Source organism: Alligator sinensis, unplaced genomic scaffold, assembly GCF_000455745.1.
Source record: "Alligator sinensis unplaced genomic scaffold, ASM45574v1 scaffold110_1, whole genome shotgun sequence".
NCBI lineage: Eukaryota > Metazoa > Chordata > Crocodylia > Alligatoridae > Alligator > Alligator sinensis.
In genome coordinates, this window is record NW_005843122.1 from 44,504 (window position 1) to 71,686 (window position 27,183).

At 40.1% G+C, this 27,183-nt stretch overlaps 1 protein-coding gene across 1 annotated transcript in view; it reads left to right on the plus strand.

Annotated features, from left to right (window-relative positions):
- Nucleotides 1-27,183, plus strand: part of LRCH1 (leucine rich repeats and calponin homology domain containing 1) — a 125,321-nt gene that overhangs the window by 26,590 nt on the left and 71,548 nt on the right. The window contains exons 3-7 of the mRNA XM_025193891.1: nucleotides 5,573-5,699; nucleotides 19,129-19,234; nucleotides 20,867-21,003; nucleotides 22,399-22,526; nucleotides 24,306-24,390. Of these exons, the coding sequence (XP_025049676.1) occupies nucleotides 5,573-5,699; nucleotides 19,129-19,234; nucleotides 20,867-21,003; nucleotides 22,399-22,526; nucleotides 24,306-24,390 (583 nt within the window). The remainder of the gene's footprint in view (nucleotides 1-5,572; nucleotides 5,700-19,128; nucleotides 19,235-20,866; nucleotides 21,004-22,398; nucleotides 22,527-24,305; nucleotides 24,391-27,183) is intronic.

The following is a 27,183-nucleotide window of genomic DNA, read 5'->3' on the forward strand; positions in this document are numbered from 1 at the left end:
GCCAGTGCCTTCAGCACCCTCGGATGGAGCTCATCCGGGCCTGCCGACTTAAAGGCATCCAGTTCTTCCAAATGACTCTGCACCATCTCAGGGTCTACGCATGGTAGTCTGGCACCTTGCTGCTGCCTCTCTACAACTCCAGTGAGAGACTTGTCGTGCCCCTCACTTAGGAACACTGAGGCAAAGAACTCGTTGAGGAGTTCAGCCTTGTCCCCTCTGTCCGTCACCAATTGTTTCTGCCCCTTTAGCAGGGGTCCTATTCCTCCCTGGGCCTTCCTTTTACTCCCAATATATCTAAAAAACAATTTCTTGTTGTCTTTTACTTGGGTTGCCATCCTCAGCTCCATGGCAGCTTTGGCCCGTCTAACTGCCTCCCTACAAGCACGAGCAGAGGAGGTATATTCATCTTTGGTGATCTCTCCCTGTTTCCACTTTTTATGTGCTCCCCTTTTGTCCCTTAGGCTGCCCTGGATTTCTCTGGGAAGCCAGGGAAGCCTCCTGGCCCCTTTCCCCCTTTTGCCTTGCTCAGGGATCGTCTTGCTTTGTGCCCGAAGGATCATTTCCTTAAGGCACAGCCACCCTTCTTGGTCTCCCATCACTTCAAAACTCCTACTCTGCAGTGCGTCCTTGACTAATCGCCTGAGTTCATTGAAATCAACTGACTTATTGGTCAGTGAGAGAGGAAGGCGTGTTCAGAGGCAACTAGCTTTTCCTTCTGCCTCCATACTGCAGAAGGTTTTACTAGAATTACTCCTGAAAAATGTTTCAGATATGTATTTGCCTTATTTGCTTCATTTCTGCTGTTCCTTCAGCATTGGGGTATGAGGATCTGGTTCCACTCTACTATGAGGACATCATTGGTTGGGCCACTGTACTGTATAGTCCAGTCTAGAGAAGGACGAAATGAAAAACAAAAAACCCCAAAACATATGGAGTCTGCAATACCCTACCTGTACGGAATCTAAACAATGATCTCAGTAATGGCAGTGTTCTGCATTAGGACCATATGCAGCTGTTTACAAGCGTAGAGCTATGTGCATAGTAGTTTGCCTATCTTTGCATAAGTGGCATATTTTAAAATTTAAACAGCAGTGTAGGTAACCAAATCTGGTCACTTAGACATTCAGAAAATGTAGAATGCTACCCTAAAAGGATAGTCTGTGTGCTGGAGGGCCACATTTTATTTTGGATTTGAAAAAAATGAACATATATACTTCTGAGTTACAGGAAAGAACATCAAATCAAAATGTACCACTGGTGGAGATAGTGCCCCTATGAAGCCCACAGGTTAGTCTCTCTTTCCAAAACAAGCATAAGAGGCTATTTATGAGCAGCCGTAGCAGTCTCTTGGGTCAAGATGTAGCACCTTGTTGACATACCTTCTTCAAACTGACCATGGTGGAGGCTGCCTTTGGTAGGATGGTGCTCCCAGTATTAGACAAAGGACTTAAAAAACCTATGTATAGCTGGGTTTGAGTAGTCCCTGCAGTCATACTGCTATAAAATAGGCATTAAGGAAACATTTAGTTTTGCAGAAAGAAGAGAATAGGAACATTTATTTGTTCCTTAGTTGAATTATTCTTTTGTTTAGAGCATTTCTTTGCTCAGTAAAATAAAAGTTCCTGATTGGTTCATAAAAATATACTCTTCAGTAGGAATTTAGTTTATTGCTATAGTACCTATAGCTATACAGACTGGAAGATGTCAGTCCAGACTCCAGACAGAAGGATAGTCTATATTTCTACAGAAGGTTTCTCAGCTGGTGAGCTTTTCAGGGTCTGGCCACACCTATCTCATCCATGAATGATTGGAATAATTCTACTATATGGTTGAATGCAAGCTATCATTTAAGGGATCTTTGGACCTAGTGACTTGTCGAAGGAATTTTTTAAAATTTAATTGCAATAAATTATTTCTTTCTATGTATTGACATTAATGAAACAGTTTTCTCTGCTTGGTCTCCCTATGTACCTTTTCCTTAGTCTTGCACTTATAGTAAGATAATAATGTTGATGGCTTATTTTAGACATAGCATTACAGCTGGCTGGTGAAATGAACTCTACTGCCCATTTTATATACATTCAACCCCACTAACCCTTTGCTCCACTCATCATTCCAAGATGATTTAGGAGTGATACTATTGAGACAAATTCTCTGAGGTTACATTGTTCCCATGGCAATCTGGTAAAATGATTTTAAGTTTAATTACAAATTTTGACCCTTTCACTTTTTGCAATTAGCCTCTTTTTTTCCTCTAGTTCTAACTTTGTAGTTACTGGAACTTAAACTTGGCTGATATATATTCTATTTGGGGGGAAAAAGTCACTCATCATTAAATGTCGTCTAAAGTATTAAATTTTAGGCAGTTCTAAAATGGAACAAAGGTAATTTTTTTTTCCTTTTTTTTTCCCCCTCCTACATGGAGGAGGGGAATGGAAGATAGCCCATAGGAAGAAATTGAGTATGTTTTCTTGAGGAGGATAAAAAAGTTCCCCAGTACAATTTCAGATATGGGAACTAGCAGAAATATGGCTGTTGGCACCAATAGCAATATAGCATAGTATACTGATAATTTTGGCTACTTACACTAGCAGCTCTCTCCCACTTATTCATTTGCTTTATACCGAATCATTTAATCTGTATACATTCTATGTTGGTATTATGGGAACACAGTCCTCTGTTGAACAGGTTGACTACACAAACTGTACAGAAACTGCATTATGCTCCTCCACCCTATCCCCTTGTAAGATTTCCGTGACCTTTTTTTGATGACATGATACAACTTTGCTGTGTTTTTGTTCTTATTATTCTTAGCCTTTCCAAAGGAGAAAAATTGCCCATTACAGCTCAACAACATAAATATTGTTAAATCTTCATCTAAAGTATTGTCATTATGTACCTATTTTAGTCCCTTTTGAAATGAATGGTTGCAGCTCTCTGACTAGATTTGGCTAATGTTGGCAGAGTTTACTGCCTTAGCACTGATTCAGTAAACGTAACAAATCAGTTACGGATTCTGGAACATGGGAAATCATAGTCAGTGAAGTGTTGATGTACTTTGCCACTGCAAACCAGGTTAAGTCAAAGCCGTGAGAAGGCGGCAGAGAAAGGAACTTAGGGTGCCTACTTACATGCAGTGAGGCTGCTCCTATGCACTGTAATGAATCAAGTCTGCTGGAGCATGGTAATTACTGCTCTCCAGCTGACTCCTGCATCACATGTATCAGTGTCCCCAATCTGAAAAATGGCAGCAGGGGTGCTTTAAGTAAAGTTAATTTAATTAACTTTAGTTATAGTGCCCTGCCACCATTTTTCTGCGTGGGAACGCGGATACACGTGATGCTCCAGGTGCTTTAATTAGAGGAGTTCTTGGAGCCGCTCTAATTAAAGCCCCCCCTCCTTCCCCCCCCCCTGCTTTTTCCTGGAACGTGTGTATAAACTCCCTTAGAGGTTCCCAGCTTCTACCCTTTCCCTTGGGTAAATGAATCTTAATGTATATTCTAATCCACACAGGGCTCTTCGTATTTTTACCAAAAAAGTCTCAAGAGACCCATTTTGGTGCACCTCTACTCCTTATATGTATGTTCTTTTGATAAATCAGTCAGCCTTATTATCTGATCATACAGCTCTTTCACCCCTACTTATCTCTCCAGCTTCCTCTTCAGAGATAAGAGATTAGCATAGCTGCTATTTAAGCCTCAAAATCAGTTTTAAAAAAAGGCTTTTTTAAATGAGAGCTGTGCTTACCTTGTGAGAAATGCAGTTGGAGGCTTAGTGAAAATATGGATTGATTCAGAATATCTTTCAGTATTTCTGAGTGAAGAAAAAAACAAAAGACTTGAAACTTCTTCATAGATCTTTGTGCATTGGAAATTGTATTGAAAAGAGTGGAGTTTCTGGTCAGGATCAGTGTACACCTCATCTGGGTTTTTCCTTGGAGAAAGGGATAAAGCTTTCATAGATGAACTGTGCAGGGCAGCCACCTGGTGTTAGGGCTAGGTAGCTGTTTGAAAAGGATTACAGATGTTCTCCTGATTTAGGGAAAAATGAATGGAACCATGGTGGTATTTTCCCATTGAGATTATCTCTATATTCTCTTCACTGAGAGTTGTGTTAGGGACTATGTAGTCCCAAATAGAGTCCTGTTTAGAAGCCAGTTGTCTGTTTGGAGCAGACATGTATGCAGGCTAACCTCCATTCTTACATAAAAATGGCATCAAACTGGGGAGCAGAGAATGAGGAAAGAGTAGCAACAGATGAGAAGTCCTTCAGGCACATGAAAAGGGGTAGGGGCAGTACTTCTGAGTCAGACTTGGGAATCAAGGGCTCCTATAGACATGCAGGGAGCCAGCTCCAATGCACAGGAAATCCAGCACATTGGAACAGACTTGATTAATCGAGTCCACTGGAGCACAGAAATAAATGTGCTCCAGCAGCCTTCTGCATCACGTGCATCAAGTGTCCCTGTGCTGAAAAATGGTAGTGGGGCACTTTAAACTAAAGCTCGTTTGATGAGCTTTAGTTCAAAGCGTTCTGCTGCCATTTTTCAGTGCAGGGGACACTGATACACATGACATTCTGGCACTTTTAATTAGTGTGACTTGCTAATTAAAGTGCCCCTGCGCCTCCCGGACCACATGTAAAAATGTCCCAAGAGCTTTAGATTACCCTTTCCTCTGCCACATACTTCCTCTGTGACCTTTTTAAGTCATTTTAATTTTTCCAGTACCTTGTTGTTCCATCTGCAAAATGAAATGATAGCTTTCCTAACTCCCTGGAAACTTTGTGAGGTATTGGGAGAACAGCACTCATTTGCTTTTCATAATTTTTATATTTTTATTTTAAAAATTATAAACTTTTAAATATATTTTTAAATATGATTGCTTGACCTCTTATTACTACCCGTGATAGGGAAAATATTGTGGTCTGTTCCTGTTGACCAAGTCACAGAAAATAAATGCTTAAGTAATGGGCTAAAGTATTTGGCCTTTCTAAAGTATCATAGGAGGATAGAATATTCATTGATTAAAATGTATATAGCTACATTTAAGGGAGCAGTAGGCATTCTAGTCCATGCCCCATTCCCCGTCCCATCCCTTCCCCTTTGACTAATTGGTGGTTTGGCTTTCAGTTGGCTTAAAACTCTGAGACCTCTACTTACAGTAAACCTGTATGATTTTGTTTTAATATTTGTAACCACCTCCCCAAGTTTACTGCATTTCTGGTGAAGGGAAACAGCTGTTATACATTGTCATCAGTCTTTGTTGAAGTGCTCTATATATATGTACTTGAAATGATAAAATTCATTCATTTTCTTCACAGAGGGTGGTATTTCACAAAGCTGTTTTATTCAGCATGTGCAAATTTTTTATGTGCAGATGTTTTCTGTTAATGCCATTTTTATTCTAAAACTTTAATTTTCTTCTCATATACATACTACATACACCTTGATTTATTAAGATATCTCAGTAGCTCAGTTTTTTTCATCATATTGCAATTGATTTTCTAAGTGAGCATATGCTAGAATGTGACTTGCATTTTTAATGTTTTTGTTTTTTTTTTTCTGTTGCAGTCGAAATCAACTTTCTTCTTTGCCAGCTTGCCTGTGTGGTCTTCCTCTAAAAGTCTTAATTGCAAGTAACAATAAGCTAGGTTCCTTGCCAGAAGAGATAGGTCGGCTAAAACAGTTAATGGAACTGGTATGTTACTGATTTGGACCTTTTTGTTTGTTTGTTTGTTACTGGTTACAGTATAAGCAACTTTGCAGACAGCTTCCTGTTTAGATCTCATGAAACAGCACATCCCTATTACACACTTCATGAGGTTTATCTGCTGAACTTCTTAAGGGCATCAGATGGTAATGTTTTCTTATCTTCTCTCCAACTTGTCTGTAACCTACATCACTCTTTCAGTTTCAAAGAAAGAAAAGCTGTTAAGTACAACATTCTTTACTTGTTGTACTCCCTAGCTTTTCACATCCCTCTCTGCTTGCTCCCTGTTTTGTGGCATCTAGTTCTAATGCTATGTTCAGACCTTCATGTCAGTCCCTTCATATATAACTCTACTTCTTACAGCATTGTGTTCCCCTTAACAAAGTTGATCCTGTCAGTCCATTTTCAGTTGCTCTCACCAGTATTTCCATGCTGCCCTATATGCATTGAATAGCTTCTCTGAACTGATCCAGAAGAGCTCACTGTCCTCTTTGATGTCAAATGTTTCCTTAAAACCTAGTGCTTCTGTGGTGGCTAAAAGATATCCAGTTAACAAAGGTGGAGGAGCATGATTTATTTGGAACTTTTACTTTTTTTTTTTAATTGCAAAACAATATAAGACGGTTGTATGTAAAAATTTTGTATATTTGACTGTTTCCATCCCTTTTTTCTTTGGCTCCCCTTCATATGTCACAGATTTACTAAGATGTGAATTTTCTCAGATACTTATTTCTGAACGTGTACCCTCTTGAGAATAGCCCTTGGCATTCTAAAATACTAGAAACAGTTATTCCAACATTACTTTTGAATGCTTAATAACAATTGCAATGTTGTTCCAACTGGTGCTGTTTCTTTTACTGCACCTGTTTTGTATTTCCAAGTTTGGCTACCACTTTGGTATCTAAAAGTCCATGCTCATCCACTTGCTTGTCTTTTCTAGATGTATATGTAGAATACTTAAAGCAGGGGTGTAAAACTCATCCAGCCTCCAGGGCTGGATGATTGGCAGGGGACTGGTCTGTGGGCCAGAGTGGGCGCCATGTACACTTGCATCCTGGAGTGGTGGAGTGGCTGCTGACTGCAGCACAGCTCTGGAGCAGCCATGCTGCACATAGTGGCTACTCAAGGGTTATGCTGCATGGCTCTGGAGCTGTTGCTGCAGGGCTCTGCTGTACAACCCCAGAGCCCTGGAGCAGCTTCCACATGCAGTGAATGTAGGCACTCAGAGCTGTGCTGTACACGGTGGCTGCTCCACGGCTCCTGGTCAGGAGCTGGAATCATGGCAAGACCCACAGGTAGCGGGCCAGATGATAGAGCTCTGTGGGCCAGATTTGCCCCACAAGCCATATCTTTAACACACATAGCTTAAAATGTGATCTGTCATTTGGTACTGACTTGCCATTAAACTAGGTCCAGATCATTCAACTTACCCTTTCTGGGCAGAAATATTTGCCACATTGGGGCCTTTAGAGCCTGTCTACACTGTCAGAAAAATTGCTAAGGAGCACCATGCTTAAACTGTTATGTTAACCTCCAAGTGGATGTAATGTAGCTTGCCTTATTGGTGTGCGTTCAGCATGCATCAGTAATCATGTACATGCTCTCCCTCTCTCATGTGCTTACTGGCATATGCACAGCACTGCATTAAAGATTTGTTTCAGGATGTAGCATGCAGATAAATGGGTGTGCTGTGATTCACTGTGGCATTCCTTGGCATAATCCTTTGATTCTGGAGAAATGCCCTTGGCGACATGCGCCTCACAGGATTAGGCCCTTGTTGCTGACTGTAATGGGCTTAACTTGCTGCTGACTTCCCCTTTTTATTTTTTTCTCCCTTGGGGTTCACGGGATCTATTTATAATGGCTGACATGAAGTTTAATTTTTTTTTTCCTTTTTTAAGATGTAAACTTCACTGGTTCATTTTGCCAAATAATTTGTCATTTTTTATGTTGACTTCTAAGTGGAAACAAAAAAGCTATGAAATAAAAAGAAAACATATACACAACAAAACAAAATATTCTCAGTACTTTAAAATAATACAGGCCAACCCTAGTGATGGTTTACATCAGTGGGATCAACCTTTCTGGCAAGCATGCCACAAATTAAGCCAAGTGTCACTCCAGTCCCCCTCCGCCTGCCCTGTCTGCTGTTTTGCTTTGCTTCCTGCCCCATCCATTGTCGAGTTTTTTGTTTCCTACCACTGTGCTGTCTGCCCCTCCCCAGTCTGCCATGTGCCACACATAAAGGCTGCCCATGCCACTTGCAGCATGCATGCTGCAGGTTCGCCATCCCTGGTTTACTTGATACTTATTCTATTACTATATTTAGTTACTCATTCTGTTTTTATTTTATTAATAAAATAAGAAAATATTAAACATCTCTCTGTTTAGAAGACGAAGTAAGTGGATTGTTAATGGAATTTAAAATCTGTCAGTGGTTAATCACTGATTAGTTTACCTGGCCTCTAGATTAAGTATTGCTATTTGATTGCTTTTCAGTAGTCCATATGAAATCAGTTGAAGTCAGTCTGGTTCTACTGGGCATGGTTCCATGCTGTATTTTGACATGTCATTTGGGTCCATGCTCGCTGTTTCATCAGAGATTTTCCCATCCCCAGCAGTCATTCCAGAGTAAGGTTGACATGTACCAACAACATTGATAGGCATTGCATGTGCTGAAAACAGCTTCATGCACAGAAGTTGGAGTGTTTTTACTAAGATTAATAGCTCTTTTCCAGATCTTTAGCTGTTAAAATGAAAAGCAACATTGAATATTCTGTGCAATGCACATTACACCCAGAAGAAGGCATGATTTTTGAGGGATTTATTTAATTGAAAATTGGGATCAACTGTCTTGCCCAACACCTCTTTAAAAAAAAGGGCAAGGCTTTCCAGTCACATCAAGCTATTAGTGTTACTTTTTGAGGGCCCAAGAAAATGTAAAAATTGCCTTTCTAAAAATGTTCCAAAATTAATGGAGACTGATGTTATTGCCACATATCATACTTGTATATGTTTATATATTTTCTGTTTACCTACTTCAAATTTATTCCAAGGAACAAGTTTGTATATGTTGTATAAATCTGTTATATCCTGTTAAAAAGATTTGAATAGTGCCTTGACCTTCTCTTAAGCTTTTACCTTTACAGTAGATACAATATTTTCATTTTTGGTTAAGTTCATAATTTTTATCTTGTGGCCATTCAATCATTTAGTTACATTCCTTTACTTTCAGTAGGGTTTCAGGTTGCACAGTCTTGAGGACAGTTTGTCTGCTTATGAAAGCTTGCCTTGTGAGTGAGTTGTGGTTTTTGTTGGGGTTTTTTTGTAGATGGATCTGAATGGTGAATTTTACCTCAATGTAGAAGGTTTGCATCAACTCCTCTGTGTATGTTAAATCATTAACATAGGTCTAAAGTGGTATGTGTGATTGTCTTAAGTATTGTTCTGAATTTCACCCTTTGAGATCATGTAAGGCCAGTACTGTAGGCAAATTGAAAATGCTAACTGTATTAATCTACCAGTGATAATTTGCTTGCATACTGCTATTTGGCCACCATCTCTCACTTGATACAGAAATTAATTTTCAATGTAATTAATTTTGAGAGAGTTTGTGTTGTCAAAGAAGGAAATGACTAATTAAGACTAAAATGGAATGATTACAATAAGTCTGACCTGTAGCAAATATTAGCCTTCAGTTGTCTACAGATGGCCTTGAAAGCCTGTTACAAAACAGCTAGTTCCCTCATTTTTTTTTTAATATAAAGTTAGAAAACTCTTTGATCCTAATTTTGATAACATTGGTTCCAATTTTAAAGCTTAAGATAAAGTAAACATGCCCCTAAAAAGGAAGAAAGAAAATGAAGGTAAAGTGTTACAAAGTGTAATAAAAAATAAATATACAGCTCTTGATTTGTCATAAATGTCCAAACAAAATAAAAATAAAAAATGTTACATGCTATGTTTAATGGGATGAAGGGACACTACTGTCTCTGCATATCTTGTTAACTGCCAATGTTCCATCTTAATAGATCAATCTTATTCTTGGGATTTTTTTAAAGGCCACAAGGTGACTTTGTCCTTGGAGTTGCAAAAACGTATTCATTTTCCTTGAAAAAATCCCTTTCCCTGAAACCATAGGCATGTTTAACAGTTCACACATCCGTAGAAGTAAGATACCGTTACCCTACGGTGTCTCTACATCAAGGTGACTTTATCTTAATCTGTACACTCCAAAAAGTGAGTGCTTAATTATGAACTTGTTTAAAGTCTTGAAATTAAAAATAGGGCAGTAGACCTTTTAAAATATTTAGTTTGAGAACAATGCAATTAACAGTGCTTCACAGTAATTTGGGCAGGAGGTGATTTCCATTGCACTCATTAACAAGGAGTTTTAATTTCCTTATCTAAAAGCTAAAATAATTTCCTGACTCTGTTTTGACAAGGAAAGGAACTTTTGGCATCAACAGGATCCTGTTAAGAGGTGAATTTTGTTTCTCTCGTACGTAATTTGGTACTGTCAAGGAGAGCTTTATTGTTCCCCATTTTTCTTGTTAATTATTCTTTGTTCTTGAAGCACACCTTTGAATAGTATTGCAAAAGCTCCCTTTTCTGAAGGCTGAATTTGAAATTTGATTGACCTCTGTTTTGCCCCAGATCTTGGAGCTCACTGATACTGTGCAAATCATCAGTTGAAAGAATAGGAGTTAGAGTATATAAGGCATTCCCTTAGCTCTTCAAGAAAATGTTGTTGCCACTGAAATCATGCCCTAAAACAGTGGTTCACAGCCTCTTTTGTACCAGGACCCATTTATAAACATTGATGGGCAGTCCCAAACCAGTAAATAGTTTAAGTAGAAAACAGCCCCCTGGCCCTGTTGGTACCCCTCACTTCCAACCTGCTGCCCCCTGCACCCCAGGACATGCCCCTCCAGTGTGTGGGGCAGGGGGTGGGTGTGTGGGTTATAGGGGAGCACATACCCTCCCAGATTTGTGCTGCCACAGCAGGCATGGGGCTGCAGCCTGGCTGGACCAGCATGGGCAGGAACCACCTCTGCAACTGAGTGGACAGGAAGTGGCACGGGAGAGTGGAGTGGGGTGGTGAGACTCATTGCTTCCACCAGAGCCCCCATGCCAACCTTGCCACCAGCAATGCGAGGAGTAATGGACAGGGGGGCCATGCTGCCCTCACCTCCTCCTGCCAGCAGCCGCTTGTATGCTGGGCCATGACTATACCCCGCACCATGGCCTGGCCGCTGCGATTGCTACTGCTATCCATGCTGACCCCCAGCCCACCTCCCCTCTGAGTTAGAGCTGCAGCCTGAGGGGAATGGCAACAATGGCTGAGCCATGGCTCTGGGGTAGAGCTGCAGCCTAGTGCATGATGTCAGGAGGAGGCAAGAGCAGTGCAGTTCCCCCCCCCCACACCCCGGTCCATTACTTCTCGTGCTGTTGGAGGCACGGCTAGTGTGGGGTTCCTGGTGGTGACAGCAACAAATTTTACCATCCTGGTTCACCCTCCTGTGCTGGATCTTAGTGCTGGGCCACAGAGGTGGCTCTTGCCTGTGTTGGTCCGGCCAGGTTGCAGACCTGTGCCTACTGTAGCTGCACAAATCAGGGGGTACACATGCCTCCCCATTCCCCCAGCACATCATCTGTGCCCCCCCACCCCCCTCTGTGTCCTCTATGATGCCCCCTCCATGTCTGCGGGGATTTGCATAAACTCCTCTCCATGCTGCTGGCTGCCATGTGCATGTGTTCTTGAGCCTGCCTGATATCACTCCTCTTGCTCCCCCCAGCCCCTAGCAGCCCCTCGCAGGCTGGAACTCTGTCAGCCTGCAAGGGGAAATCCACGGTTTTTCATGTTTTCCTCCTTTAAAGGAGATTCTATTTTTAAAGTTTGTTCATGAGCCTTTCAGATATTCTTGCGACCCACTTTTGGGTCATGACCCATGGGTTGAGAAACACTGCCCTAGAAGATATGCTATCTTCTGATTCTTCTTGTCTCATTGTTATATGGCATTTGAAACAGAATAGGACATTGTAGTCATAATCAGGTAATTTATTTACAGCTTTTGCTAAAACAGTACAGTCAAATTGAAAATAGAATCATACATAGTATAACAGAACTATGTAATGTATAATTATTCATAGTTTCACAGTTGGCAGGGTTGGAAGGGACCTGAGCAGATCATCAAGTCTGACCCCCTGCCATGGCAGGAAAGAGTACTGGGGTCAAACGGCCCCAGCAAGATGTTCATCTAGCCTCCTTAAAGACCCCCAGGGTAGGAGCCAGCACCACTTCTCTTGGAAGTTGGTTCCAGATCCTGGCTGCCCTGACAGTGAAGTAGCGCTTCCTGATATCTAGCCTGAAACTACACTCTGCCAGCTTGTGACCGTTATTTCTTGTCACTCCTGGTAGTGCTCAGGGGAACAGGGATTCCCCATTGTCTGCTGGTCCCCCCTGACTAGTTTGTAAACAGCCACTAGATCCCCTTCAGCCTTCTCTTGTGTAGGCTGAACAGGTTCAGGTCCCTTAGCCTCTCCTCATAGGGTCTGCCCTGATTACTCCTGATCATGCGAGTAGCCCTCCTCTGGACCCTCTCCATGTTGTCCACATCCCTCCTGAAGTGCAGCGTCCAGAACTGGACACAGTACTCCAACTGCGGCCTCACCAGTGTTGCACAGAGTGACCAGTTTCGCATAGAGAGCATAAAAGCATGCAATGAAATTACACATTCTACATATTTAAATTAAAACAAACATATTATAAAAATACAAAAAATAGGTAAAATATATCAATATGCCATAGAAAAAGAATAACAGCGGGAAATTTTATTTGAGTTTGGCCCTTATTCTTTGCACAATACTCCCTATACCCAGGGAGTATAGGACAGGCTGTGAATTATTATTATTTTTTCTTCTTTTGCCAGTGTTCAACATTTTCAATTAAAAGATCTGTTTTATTCTTCTTTCATTAAAGAATGAGCAGGACCATAAATAGCAGTTTAAATAGGCCTTACCATTCTTCCCATGAGAACATACCCTGCTTGTATATGGGGTCTGTCACCACCTGCCCACAACAACTGCACATCTCTCGAGTGAATTGTTGTCTAGTAATGCCCTCTATATTTGTCATGTTGTCCTTCAGATAGGTAGGTTTCTAGTTCTAAGGAGTTTTTTATTAATCTTAAAAAAGGAAAAGTTTGAGAAGATTTCACTACCTGAATATTTGTCTGCATGCTGGCATCTTTAATTCGTAAGTTCATATCTTGTTCTAAATATAGGGAGAGTATTGGGTCATTCACTGTCAGCATGTTTCCCAGGCCATTTTTATGGAGAATAAGTATGTTGTTTAATCATCCAAATAAGTTTATTCAGAAGAGAGGCTTCAAAAATGCACTTCTTAGGGGTACAGGCTCTAATTTTTATGCGCTAATTTAGAGTTCTTAATTGAACTAAAGTGCTCACAGTAAGAAGCCCCTTTTCAGATCTCATGGGTCCCACCAGTTGTAGAATTGGGTAGAAAAAAAAGCTGCCTTAGACAGTAATGCAGTTTTCCCCCCCTTTTTGAATGAACTGCATAGGGGCTACACTCCATACAGTAAAACAGACTCTAGCTAAGGTCTATAGCCCCTTAGTGCTGCCAGTATTGTCCGTCTATCAGTGTTATTGTGAAAGGATGAAACTTCATCCAAAGCTTGTTTTGTTCTAATGCTTATATTTTGACGTGATTATGCCAGTTTAGATTTTTATTGAAATAGATCCCAAGGTATTTAAATGAGGATACAACCTCCACTTCCTTTTTCTGTAAAAAAATAAATAAAAAATTCCCGTGTCCTCCTTTCCTTTCCAAAACAACTCCCAGTACCTTGGCTTAGCAGTGTTAATTTCCAAGCTATATAAGACAATACTGCTGAAAAGCATCTAGTAACCTTTGAAGACCTGTCTGAGATTGTGACAGTAATGCATCATCAGCATAAAGCAAAACAGGGATAAAATCATTCAGTAGCATAGCTGCATGGAATTGATTTTCTGTTAGCACCACGTGTTTTAGGTTATTCAGAAATAGATTAAAAAACTAGCAGAGCAAACAAACATCCTTTTCATACCCACTGTCATAGTCATGTATTATATAGTTATATATAAATTATTTTGTTGTTTCACATATTTGGATGCCAAATAGTTCAACACTGAGCAAAATGGTTTGTGCAAGAATAACCTTTTCTAAAACCAGCTCTCTCTTCTCCCAGATTCTTGTTTTCAAACATGGATTTCTGAAAATAACAGAGTGAGTGTCTCCTGTATATTTGGGCTGGAAGACTAATTAGGCAACATGCTGCAAGATCTCTCATTCACCCTTGTTAAAAATTGGGATGGTTACATCTTCATTCCATTGCTTAGGATAAATGCCTTGTAAAATAATTATATTGAAAATGTTGGTCAAAATTGAGCACTATGGATAAATTCCATAAAGATTTCCGGGGGGTGGGGGAGGGGGGAAGAAAGTCAATGCTAGGGCCTTTCCAGTAGGTCAGAAGGTCAGATCAGTACCTCACCTCTGAATCTCAAGTTTGTGTGTGTGTGTGTGTGTGTGTGTGTGTGTGTGTGTGTGTGTGTGTGTACACATACTAACTTGAAATTCAACACGCACACACACATATACATGCATACATACTTACTAACTTGAGATTCAGAGGTGAGGTACTGATCTGATACTATATAGGGGCTACATTCCATACAATAAAATAGACTGTAGGTAAGGTCTATATATATATATGGAGGGGGAGGGGGGGGGAGAGAGGGAGAGGGAGAGAGAGAGGGATATATTCTCTCTCTCTCTCAATGCACTAACTTGAGATTCAGAGGTGAGGTACTGATCTGCTTGTGACTTAACAGGTGGCATGTCTTTACATCATTTCCCTCACCAGCTACAATAAGATTGTTAAACTTGCTTTTAAAAAACGAAACCCATGTTTCCTTAGGAATGTAAGTATTGGGGATTGAGATAGATAGATATCCCAGAGCCTCATTGATATTTAGTCAGATTACTTAAGAGTTAGTCAATATGGCTGTTTGCAGATGTGGAGAAAAAACAAACAAACGGTGCTTTACTTGAAACTCGGCGCACTTCTGTGCGGAGTCCAGCACAGAAAAAGCAGCGCGTTAATTGGACCTGGCTTTCCCAATGTCTACATAGATCGGGCACTTTAGTAGGCTGTTTTGGTGCTTTTATCTAATTGCTGAGAGAATCGGAGATTAGATAAAAGTACCAAAAAAGCCCCACTGAAGCACCCAATCTATACACATGTTGTGGAGCCAGGTTGAAATAATGCACTGCTGCTTCCAGTAAAGCGTGGGTTTTTGGGGGGTTGGGGGTTGTTTTTTTTCAAAGTCTGTCAGTGCCTTATATTTGGTAATGTAAATCAAAGCCTATACATTCAAATGATCTTGAAAATGTTGTAATTACAGGAAATAATGTTGACTGAAGATTTCAGGCACTTAGACTTTTGGTTAATGTATCAACATTGAACGTGAATTCATTTACTTTAAATATTATTCCTCATATTAATGCATCTGTTAATTTCTCACACCTTGTATTGATCAATGTCATCTTGTACTACATCTTAATTTTATTAAATCTACCTCAGAGCAATTGTTCTTTTGAAAAACATGACATAGACATAGGTCCTGTCTTGGTCCATGTTCTTAAAATAATTGAAATTAGGGCAATTTCAACTCTGAATAAGGTGTACACTAATTACACAGTACCTTTTCATTTTATAGCCACTTTTTTATTTGACATGAAAATGAAATATCATGTCTGTACTGTGGTCACACCTACACTGCAAACTTCAAGTGCTCAACTATGCGTGTACGTAGAGTCTCCCAAATGAAAAGTATCAGTGTTGTATTTGCATGGTGTTGCCAGTGGCCTAGTTAGTGTGGCCATAGCACTGTGGAAGCACAGCTGTTTTGCTTCTGGGGAGATTATGCATGTGGAACAATGCCTTGTGTGTAAGTATGCCACTGCCAGCCACAGTAACTCTACCCTATTAAGGAGGGTACAGTCCCAGCAGTTCCCTGAAATATCCACTCAAGGGCTAAGTACAGACATTGGGGGGGAGGTAGGGGGATGTTAGATTGAGTTCAGAATGGCCACCTGATGTAACTTAGTTCACCCCAGTGTGGACCTTACACTCAGACACAGTTTCAGTGATCAGAAACAAATCTAAACCCATAAATGTACAGAAGTTCCATGTACACAGACCAGTCTAAAAATGGCCAAACCCAGTCTGAGAGAGACCTGGATCAATGTACACTCAAACATAATCAAAGTTAGACCAGTGCATGGAACTTCTGTACAGTTCCCTGCACAGCCCCAGGACTAGGAAAGCAACCACCTACCCAAGTCCTCAACCCCAGGGTTGGGAAAGCATTCACTGCCCCCACTGGGGCTGTGCTGTTTCAGGCCTGCTCACCTGGGACTTGGCTATTTTTAGCCTCCTGGCCCCTCATGCCCTCCCACGTTCTCCCTATCCCACATGCTGCTCCCCACGTTCACTGGAGTGACGTTCACTGCTGCCGGATCCGAGTAAGTCTGTCCCAGTGAGGGGAGGGGCTGGAGGGATGGGGCCAGGTTCACCGGGGTCTTGGGAGCTAAAAATAGCCCCGGTCCCCCCTCAAGTCCTTCCATAGAGCCTGCAAGTCTCTCTGATCCCATTAGACCCTCCCAGACCCCAGTAACCCACCCTCTATGAACCCCTGCTGCCCCCCGATCTCCCTCATCGCCCTGCAGGTTGCCTACCTCTCCACACTCTCCCCACTGATCACTCCTGCCTTCCACCCCTCTGCTGATCATACCTGCCTTTTCATCCCCTGGCAGACCCCCAATTTTCCCCTCCTCAGCCTACTTGCCTCCACATCCCCGCAATCCCCTCTCTTCCCGCTATCTCTCCATCCTGACTTACCTTGGATCAGGTGGCCATTTTGAATCTGATCAAATCTCCCCCTAACATTCCCAAATATCTGTACTTAGCCTAGGACAATAAGATCTTCTAAAACTTCAGTTACTTGGAAACTCAAAGATATATAGTAACATGTTTATATTTCATCATGATGACTAATTTTTAGGGTATAGTTTGTGGATTCCATTAGAGCTTTTTCTGCTTGATGCCATTTGAATGTATGGGAGGTTCCCAAAAATAGGTGGGAGTCATTATAAAAAAATTAATAAAGATTGTGGATAATTCCATTAGTTTTTAAATTGATTGAAGACAGTTACTACTACTTTCTCAGTAATATTTTTATCAGAAAGTTCAGTGAATATTATCAAAGTTATGTCTCATTTTCTAATGTTTTACACATCTGATTTTAGCATCATGTCACTGGTCCTCCACTATCCTAATCTGCTTTGTTCTTACCAGTGGATGGATTGTAGAAATGCACAAGCATTTCTGTATCTCTGCAAATTTTAACAACCTATTGGAACAGAGGGATGCAGCTGATGGAATGCGCATACTAGTCATCAGAAATTACCTAGTGACATGCTCTTGGTTTTTGCTATATTGCATGTTTTTGGCGAATTTAGGACTCTGACTCCTGAATATTTCTGTAAGTAAAAGCATATTGTATATTTGTTCAGATAAGGTAAACTTGAAGCATCTCAACTAAGAAGGCAGGTAAAGCACTTATATAACCCAGAAACCTCTGTTTCACTGAGCTTCAGGGACATTTGAGGGTATTTTTCTTTTGTTTTGTTTTGATTTTTTTAACCTAATGTCTTTTTAGCTATCTGTATTTCCTGTCATATGGTGAGTGAATCTTATAAAGGAGGGGCACTTGTTTCTTGCTCTTACACCTTGAATTACTGTAGTCCAGGGGTAGGCAATGTTTTTTGGCCAGAGTGCTGAAAAACACCACAATGTCTACCTCAGAAGGTGCTGCAGTGCCGGCATGGCAGAAAAACAAAATGAGGGCAAGGGGTACATAGCAGGATGCTCTGCTTGTGTCCCTTGCACCCCATCCAAAGCCCCTGCCCCCCAGCCCAGGCTCTGTGGCTGCCAGCAGCTACTCCGGCTCTGGGTAGCTCTTGGAGCGCGGGCTGCTCACAGCAGGGTTTGCAGCATCCCAGCTGCCTGCTGGGAGCAGCCTGGGATCTCAGCTGGCAGCAGCTCCTCAGAGCTGGGGCAGCTGCAGCCGGCAGGCTCCAAACAGCTGTTCCGGGCTCCAGCATCAGCTTCCCACTGGCGCGTGCAGGTGTGCCTCTGAGTGGGCTGTGGGGGAAGGGCTTGAGGCAGCGCAGCCCTGGTCTCTCCCCCACTCCCGGCATGGAAGTGATGAGCCTGGCGCAGCTGTTTGTAGCCAGCCCACTGCTCATCACCTCTGAGCCGGGAGCGGGGGAGAGACTGGGGCTGCGCTGCCTCAGGCCCCCCCGCACAACCACTCACTCCGAGGCGCGCCTGCATGAGCCGGTGCGGAGCTGGTGTCGGAGCCCAGCACCGCTGTTTGGAGCTCCCGGCTGCAGCCGGCCCAGCTCTGGGGAGCTGCTGCCAGCCGGGATCCTGGGCTGCTCCCGGCAGGCAGCTGGGACGCTGCAAGCCCTGCTGGGAGCAGCCTGGGCTCCGTTGCTGGCAGCAGCTTCCCCGAGCTGGGGCTGGCCATGGCGTGCCAAGCAAAATGGCCTTGCATGCCACGCTCGGCACGCGTGCCAGGGGTTGCTGACCCCTGCTGTAGTCCATAGAGTTGCTGGGTCATCCTCCTTTTATTAATACAGTGTTTTGTAAAAGAAGAAAATATTTTTTCTCTTATCTAGATTTTAGAATATTAATTGTATACATAGTAATTCTGAACCTCTTCCTACATCTATTTCGTAAACTACTACCTAAAAATTATCTTGCTTGTGTTATGTCTTAGAGTTGCTAGCACTAAGATTTAAAGAAAGAAGATAAAAATTGATGTTAGCATATGTTAACATATAAAATGTACTTCTAATATACCCTGCCTTGGATTTTTCCTCAGGTAATCTAGGTTGAAGTACAACAGAAACAAGCAGCTTGCTGTTAGGAAATTATTTCTAGCTGTAGCTTTCCACCCCCCTCCACACTGATCCTAAAATCCTTCAGAAGTTTACTGGTAAACAGAAAGACTTGTAGAAAATTAAACAAGGAACTCAAATGGTACTATATATTAAATATGCTTGTGTCCAAGTAGATGTTGTGTCTTGGTTTTACGTGATGTAACACCTAAAATTTTTACCAGGCTTCTAATTTTGCAACATACAATGCATTACATTAATTTAGATTTGTTACCCTGAAAAACTGTTGTAATGACACCAACAAATTTCTTTGTATTTTGCATTGTAAGGCTAAATTCTTGGAGCTGATCTTTCATCATTTCTGTATTACTTTTGCTATAGGATGTCAGCTGCAATGAAATCACAGCTTTACCACAGCAGATAGGTCAGTTGAAATCTCTAAGAGAACTGAATATCAGAAGAAATTACCTCAAAGTTTTACCACAAGGTAAAAACAAACCTCCTCCCCCCCACTTTAAAATTCTTTTTATTTGGAATGTTGAAAATTTGCATGCGTTTGATTGTGTAAATCAATAAGTTTAAAAATACCAATTTTCTTGTGTTAAAATTTGTTCCATTTCAAGTTACTGTCCATTAAAAGAATTGCAACATTTTTACTTTACAAGGAGAAGCAGTGTGCAGTTTCTATTTTTTAATGCGATGTTTCTTTTATGATTGATATTGCCTTTAAAGTATTAGCTAAATAGCATTTGATAACGAATAGCATGGAAGCAGATCCTGAGCTACTGTAAGTTGTTACAGCTTCAGAATATTCTGAATGTCTTTTTCTACTGTCCGAGCCTAGCAATCTCTGTGTTTCCCTTCTCACGATGGATCTGCAACACTTGATACCAGTTGAGGATTTGCATCACAGAATCTTAGAATTAATTTAACCATCTTGAAGCAAAATATAAGGTGGACTTAAAGGATAATATCCACTCACCTGTTGTTTCCTAGTATTTGATTGTCAGGCCACCAGTAAACTGTTCTGGAGCAGTTTTGACATGATTCTTATGAAGTAATGGCATATGGAGATACATACTCACTAAAACAAACTGTAGCAATGCTTGATGCATACCTCTTGTCTGTGAAGCCTGAAGTAAATTGGAATTTACAAGGATATTGGAATAGGATATGTTTGAGACCAACTCCCTCTCTCCATGAATTCTGCCTGACGGACTAATGTTCAAATTCTTACTCAGATAAAAATTTCTGATACATTTAAGTACAGACCAGATTATTCAACAGTCTCACATTTTTTATTGATAAGGAGAACCCTGAAAAATAATTGGATTCAGTAGTAAAGTTTTCCAGCAAAAGGGAGCATAGTTACTCAGTCTGGCTCTGATTCGTATTAGTCATTGATAATGTGATAGGAAAAGTGATGAATACATTTAGTTCATTTTACTTGCAATTTAATCCCATTTCCATCCCTTTTATGGAAACATTACCTTCAGAGAGATCCTGTCAAAATTCCCTAAGTCAGTAACTTGAGATGCTGAGGCTTCCTTTGGAGAGCCATGCTTCTTTTCTAGCATAGTCTAATCCCCAAAAAATAGTTCCATCAGAGCAGTTTAAAGCCACTGCCTGCCTGTTCTCCTTCAGAGAATGCATACAATATATTTTACCCAATCTTAGTAACAGTCCTTCCTACTTCTAGAAATGAAAGTTTGAGAGCGTGCTTTTTATTTAATGTGTTTATGGAATTTCTTTACAACCCTGTTTGAGATTATAGAATTTATAGATTGAAATAGCCAAGCGTTCCTTTACAGCATGAGAGGTATTGGATTTTATTTCAATCAGCTGTCAGTATAGTAGCTTAGTTGGCCTAGATACTTGAAATTGCTGAGGTTTGCCCATGTCAGTATGTAGAGACTGTTAGAATATATTTTTATGTGAGGGCCTGCAAAATATATATATATTAAGTTACAAGATTGTACACATGCTTAGAAGATAAATTGGATTTAGTGTACTGTGGAACTGTTACTTCTTCTCATTAGAAGTGGCGTAATCAGTAGTTGATTCATTTATTTTGTGTAAAAAAATAATATAATAACTATGATCTTTCTGTTACTTTTAGAACTAGTAGATCTTCCCTTGGTAAAATTTGACTTTTCCTGCAATAAGGTGCTCGTGATTCCAGTTTGTTTTAGAAAGATGATGCAGTTACAAATATTATTGCTTGAGAATAATCCTCTTCAGTCACCACCAGCCCAAGTAAGTAACATCTGTTGTTCAAATTCTTCTTTTAGCATGAGAGCAGAAGTATAGCAAATGCCAAACACAGTCTGATTTAATTACTGCAGTATAAAACTACTTTATTTCTTGTTTTTCAAGATTGTCAGCCCAGCAGTGATCTATACATTTTAAATTTTACAGCCATAGATTTAGCTAGGTTTTTTCTTTTTGAGATACAAATGCATGGTAGATAAAATACATCTTCTCAACTTCTGCACTTGCACATGCTACATCTGAAAAAAGAGCTTAGAAGATTCTGCCTTTTAAACTGCAAGTGCATTATTTGTAGGGCTTTATTCTGCTTTCTCTATTTGTTCACTACTTAATGTTTAATGAACAGGATATTGTATATTGGTGGAGGGGATCACTGCAAATTTTCTGGATTAACCTCTATTCCATAGCTATAGCAGATGAGTCGAGACACTATTTCAGAAACTTTGGATGTGATTTCTACCATTATGTCACAGGTCACTAATACATGCAGCCTAGAGAATAACCCAATTAAAACTTTTATCTGTAAAGCCTCTTGTATAGGATGCACATAGGAACTAATGGGTTGCATCGCTAAACATGTCCCACATTGAGGTACTTAAATGCCGGTTAACCCAGCTTTTACTGTACTTAGGTTATCTTCTGCTGGACACTGTTTTCTGCTGTTGCTTTGACTCAGTAAATGACAGATTCTAACTATTTTTTTCAAGTGCTAAAATGAGTGTTCATTGACAATTGTTATTTGCATACAATAAAAATAGAAGATCAGTTGCTTGAATAAGCAAAATGTGTTCTGTTTTATATTAACCCTACAGCCCGTTTAAAAGCAAGGTAAAACTGATGCTCATGTTAGACACTACATCACAGAAAAACTCTTAGATGTAAATAGCTGTCTCAAAAGTGTATAGACATTTTGTAAAGAAATTATCGCTAAATGTAAAGGGGCATGTTAATAACCCTTTCAGTTTAATTTAAAATAATCATTTTCATGCTTACTTAGAAACGACAGAATATATGTTATGTAATATTTCTCGATTGGGGAAAATATGTACATTACTTGTAGACTGTCAATATTGAATAGGTTGATATGATCCCTTCTTGTGTGAATTTTCATCATTTTTGATGTCAGAGAGGCTTTATATTACTCTGAATTTGTTTTGTCTAGTTGACGTAAACTTTTCTTTGTCCAGACCCTCTTGAATTACAGTGGGTCTGCTGCAGTTAAAACTTTCATTGTTTTGAATATTACTATTCAACTACTTCTCTAAAATAGCAAAATATACATTGTGACTTTTTAAAAAAGTGGAAATCTAAGAGAAAATGTCCTACCCTGTCATTTTGAACAAATCTTTTCTTCCAACTTTTTTCCCCTCATCCAAATAGATTTGCACAAAGGGTAAAGTGCACATATTCAAATACCTGAGCATACAGGCATGTCAGATTAAAACAGCAGACTCGCTTTATCTTAATGCCATAGAACGCCCGCACTTGCAACAACCTGTGGAGGAGAGGTAAGTATAAAGAGCTTACACTCAAGTATTTCACATATGTTTTTGGAGACTAGAACAAGCAGAATACATTTTCTATTCCATTTTTATTCAACTATGTAACCTTTTGAATGAAAGTTTGATCCAAATTAATATATTTTATTCCAGAAAAACCCCTGTTATAATTTAGAATAAATATGATATTTATGTGATTAATATGATTTTTAGTAGTTATGAAATATCACCCTTCCCACATATGATAACCATGTTATTTAATGAAGGCATTTTATTGTTTGTGTTGCATGCAACCTTAACTCCATTTTATGAATTAATTAGCAAAAATATAATATTTAAAGACTGAATGAGAAACACAAAATAATGCTACAAGTTGTATTTCTAATGAATAAGTTAATAACTTTTTGATTTTGTTAAAATGTTAACTTTTAAGGGCAAGTCCACTGGTACACTGGGACAGTAAAAAGCAGTCACAACCTATTGCTCTTTCTTCTGTTTTATATCCCTAGAGCAGCCAAGGTAGCCAAAGTATATTGGTAAATCAGGCCTTTAGTTTCACATAGCTTACTGGTTGAGAAGGCAGTGTAATGTAATATAATATATATTTTATAATATACTTTCTGAATTGTTACATGTGCTTTGAAAACAAATGTCCTTTTCATTTACTAGCATCTTTACTAGCCACTTTTATTTATTTATTTAGCACATGCCAATCCACAGAGCCAAGCAGTAGCCAGTGAGAAAACAAAATGTATGGAAAAAGAATAAAAATAGTTCATGCTATTGAGAATAATCTTTTGGTTAAAGGTTTTTAAATAAACACATAACTTTGCAGACATTTAAACAGACTATTTTCACAGGCAATCACAGTGTTTACTGACAACAGATGGTGAAAGATTAGACCTAATAAGAGACCTGGCTCTTAGAAAGTCTTAAAATGTCATTTTACATTTTCTTGATAAACATGTTTAGCTTGAATGAAACTGTTTGTTATGCCTAAATGATAGATTTAAACATGATTTAGAACTTTAATTTCATAACTAGAAAAAATCTGTGTTGAAAATCTGTGATTTTTAATTTCATAACTAGGAAAAAAAACTGCGATGAAAAATTGAAATAAGATATGATGATAATTGCACTATCATAATAAAAAGGAGAATATGACAGACAGTTACTATAGAATGAGTAATGGTCATATTTGGCAATAAAAACAGAGCAAAAAGAACCTGACATTACTATAATTCCCTTCTTACATCATTAACCAACAAAGATTGTTTTGAAGTTAATGCACATCAAAATGGTTCCTATGTCATAATTACTTTACATTCCAGAGATATACAAGAACTCTGGAATATTAGTTAGTTTTTAGTTTTTTAATTCTAAGATTACAGTTCAGTTGACTCTAGTCTGAGTTCAGCATTTTGGTTGATCTGAAGTCAGTTCAGGAATTTAAATAGTATTAGTGGTGCTAAACTACTAGCTAACAACTAGCAAATTTTACCTTCTGTGAGAGCAAAAATGACTTTACTGTAGATTGTGTCTCAGTCTTAATAAATGTTTTAATTGTACTGCCAGACATCTTTATTGAATAACTTGTGGAGTGTTATGTCTGATCCATTTTCAAATGAATTTTTGCCCAACAATATCTTAAATGTGTTTTATTAGCATAGTAAGTATCTGATTCTGTGTCTTGGAAGACATTAGTTTTACCATTGACTTCCGTGATACCAACGGAAGGCTCAAGTTACATACTAAGAGAGTTTTCTGTTGGCTTTTATTTACGTTTAGCATGGATGACATCTATCCAAATAAGAAGGATTCTGATTCGGGTGTTGGTAGTGATAACGGCGATAAACGCTTGTCTGCTACAGAGGTAAACTGTCTGCATTATTGCTCTTCAGTTATTTTGGCTTATACTTGCAGTTGGATAAGTTTGTAAAATGTTCTTTTAGAACTCAGAAACATGCAGCCCAACCTTTGTCAGCACTGTTTGCAACAGTAGAGTTGGAAACAATGAGGGTAAAAAGCAATTTTTATTCTGGATACCTTCTGAGGAAGGAAGTCAAAACACTGATTTCAGGTAGTTTAACAGTCCATTACTGAATAACAGAAATTCATCAGAAATGGATTACTGTTTCTTAGGCAGGATTTTGGAATGTGCCCAAAATAGCCCAGTTCGTGGAAATTAGCCTTCTCATATGGCATTTTTTAAAATCTAACACTTGATACATAGTTGTTGTTAAAGCAGTGCAAAGTTGTGTGTCTTCAATAGAATTAAATGTGAAGTTCTTCCTTCTGCCATCCTTGTGTTTACTTTTTAATCCTTGGTGATCATTTCACTACCCAAAATGCCACTTGAAATCACAGACGTAATGCTTATAGCTGCTTTGTAATGCTTTTTTAATTTGGCTGTTTGATTCTGTAAATATTAATGAAAACGGATGCTAGAATGACACTGTCTCTGAAATGATATTTTTAGAAGCCCTGAATTGAGAATTGATCTTTTTGAGGCGTATGTTCCAAAAAGTTACTTTGGAATTGGTTGACTGAGATTCAGAATGTCGTATTTTTGAAAGAAAAAGAAGGGTAGGCAATAGGGTGAGTGTCTGGGGAAGGAAGAAGGTATTGTAAAAACAGTAGTATAGAGAAACTGAAACCAGAGGAGTTAAGGAGAGAGAATAAAAAGGAACAAATGGCAAAGAGTGTGAAAGAGAATGGGAATTGTGTAACTAAGGCCACATATGGATATTCAGTTTCTCCTGGGAGAATCACTGCTCTCCCAGGAAAAATCTTAAGTGTATAGATTTCAGGATTTTTTTCCCAGAGCAAAAATGATTGCTCCAGGAGAAAAATAACCTGGCAACAATCAGGGTTAAATCGCTCCCAGGAGTAAATGAGAGAGAGAATGTCTCTATATGTTCTCTTCTTAGAGATGCCATAGCACAGACCTCTAGTATCCCAGGGTGCTTTGCTTCTATCTCTCTCTCCCCCACCTCCTGGGATACAGTGTGTCACTCATTGGATTCTACTAAGTCCAAGAAGGGAGCAGAACATATCCCTCTTCACAAAGCTCACATTATATTGCCAGGAGATGAAGGCTGACTGAGCAGTCTAGGTCAGCCAATCAGCACTACCATATGCACTGCTGCCATTCTGTCTCCCAGCAGACTGAGGGAGCTTGCAGAGCACACTGAGATGTGTGCACAGGGGCCCCTCGCTGTGCAGTATCTGCACTGTTAATCTCTTTATTCTTTAAGCGCTCAGCATTTGGATGTCTATTCAGGTGTCTCTGGGTAAGTTTTTTCTACCAAGAGAAAAAAACCCGAGAGAATTTTCCCAGATTAGTTGAACATGTGTACATTGCCTATGTTAACTGTGTAATACAGTTCACAGTTTATCCTGTCTTTCAGATTATAAGGGGCATGCCTTTGTTTTTGTACAGCATGTACCACTCCCACATTATTGATCCTAAGTAATAAAATGTAATATCACATAGTAGCATAATAAATGGTAAATGTTTTCCTTTTCATTTTTGTGGAAAGGCTGGTGTCATTTTCTAATGTTTTCAAAAGTAACAAATACCTCTTTTAATAGGAAGGTGGGTAGCCTCCCCTGATCCTAGCTGTGACCCACCTTTGCACACTAGGAACCCTTACATGGACATCTGCGGATTTACTCTTTTTTTGTGGGTCCCACAATCATACTGTTGAAGGGTAGTGAAAAAGATCAGCACATGGGGCACACTGGGTATGTCTGCTTAGAATAATAATGTATCTGAGCTAATTGATAGGACTGTGTGAAGCTTTGGTCCCTGATTCTATTCGGCCTGATTCGGTGGCCAAATCTCCAAATTGAATCAGGACACCCTTTAATCTCTCCGAATTGAATTGGAACCCTCCAAATTGATTCGGAGAAATTCAGAAAGATTTGGCGATTCGAACATAGACACAGCTTTAAATCTTTTTTCTAAATACCTCAAGGTACCAGACAGCTCATGAACACTGCGATGCTGGGATGAATGGAACATCCCACAGGGCATGGGGGGCTCCCCAGTGTGCTTGGCAGCAGATCTGGAAGTGGACCAGAAGCACTTCTTTTCCACTTCCAGGTCCTCCAGAGAGTGCGCGGGGGGGCCCCCCCTGCGCCCTCCTGGCTCAGCAACTGGTGCCCTTTGGGTCTGGGGGGGGGCACCTGGGGGCCCCCCGCAGCCGATCGCTGAGTTCGGAGGTTGTGGGGGTGGGGGGGCTCTCCCCTTGCTCACTGCCCGGCGGACCTGGAAGTGAACTGGAAGTATTTTCAGTCCACTTCTGGGTTCGCCACTGAGCATGCAGGGGGCTCCCCCACACTCCTGTGGGATGCTTCATCCACCTCAGCATTGCAGGGTTCATGAGCTGCACCTGGTACCTTGAGGTATGAAGAAAAAACATTTAAAGCTGTGCCTATGGGCGAATCACTTATTCCCGAATCAGCATTGAATCTTCAGATTCGGCCGAATCGAATCGGGGACAGTGATCCAAATCAACTAATCAAATCACTGTCCCCGATTCAGGCCGATTCCAAATCGAATACTGCCCGTTTTGCACATCCCTACTAACTGAATGTAGGACCTTGGCTACTGAAAGTAGTGCTGACACTCCACCCAAGCTAATTAACACTGCTGAGAAGT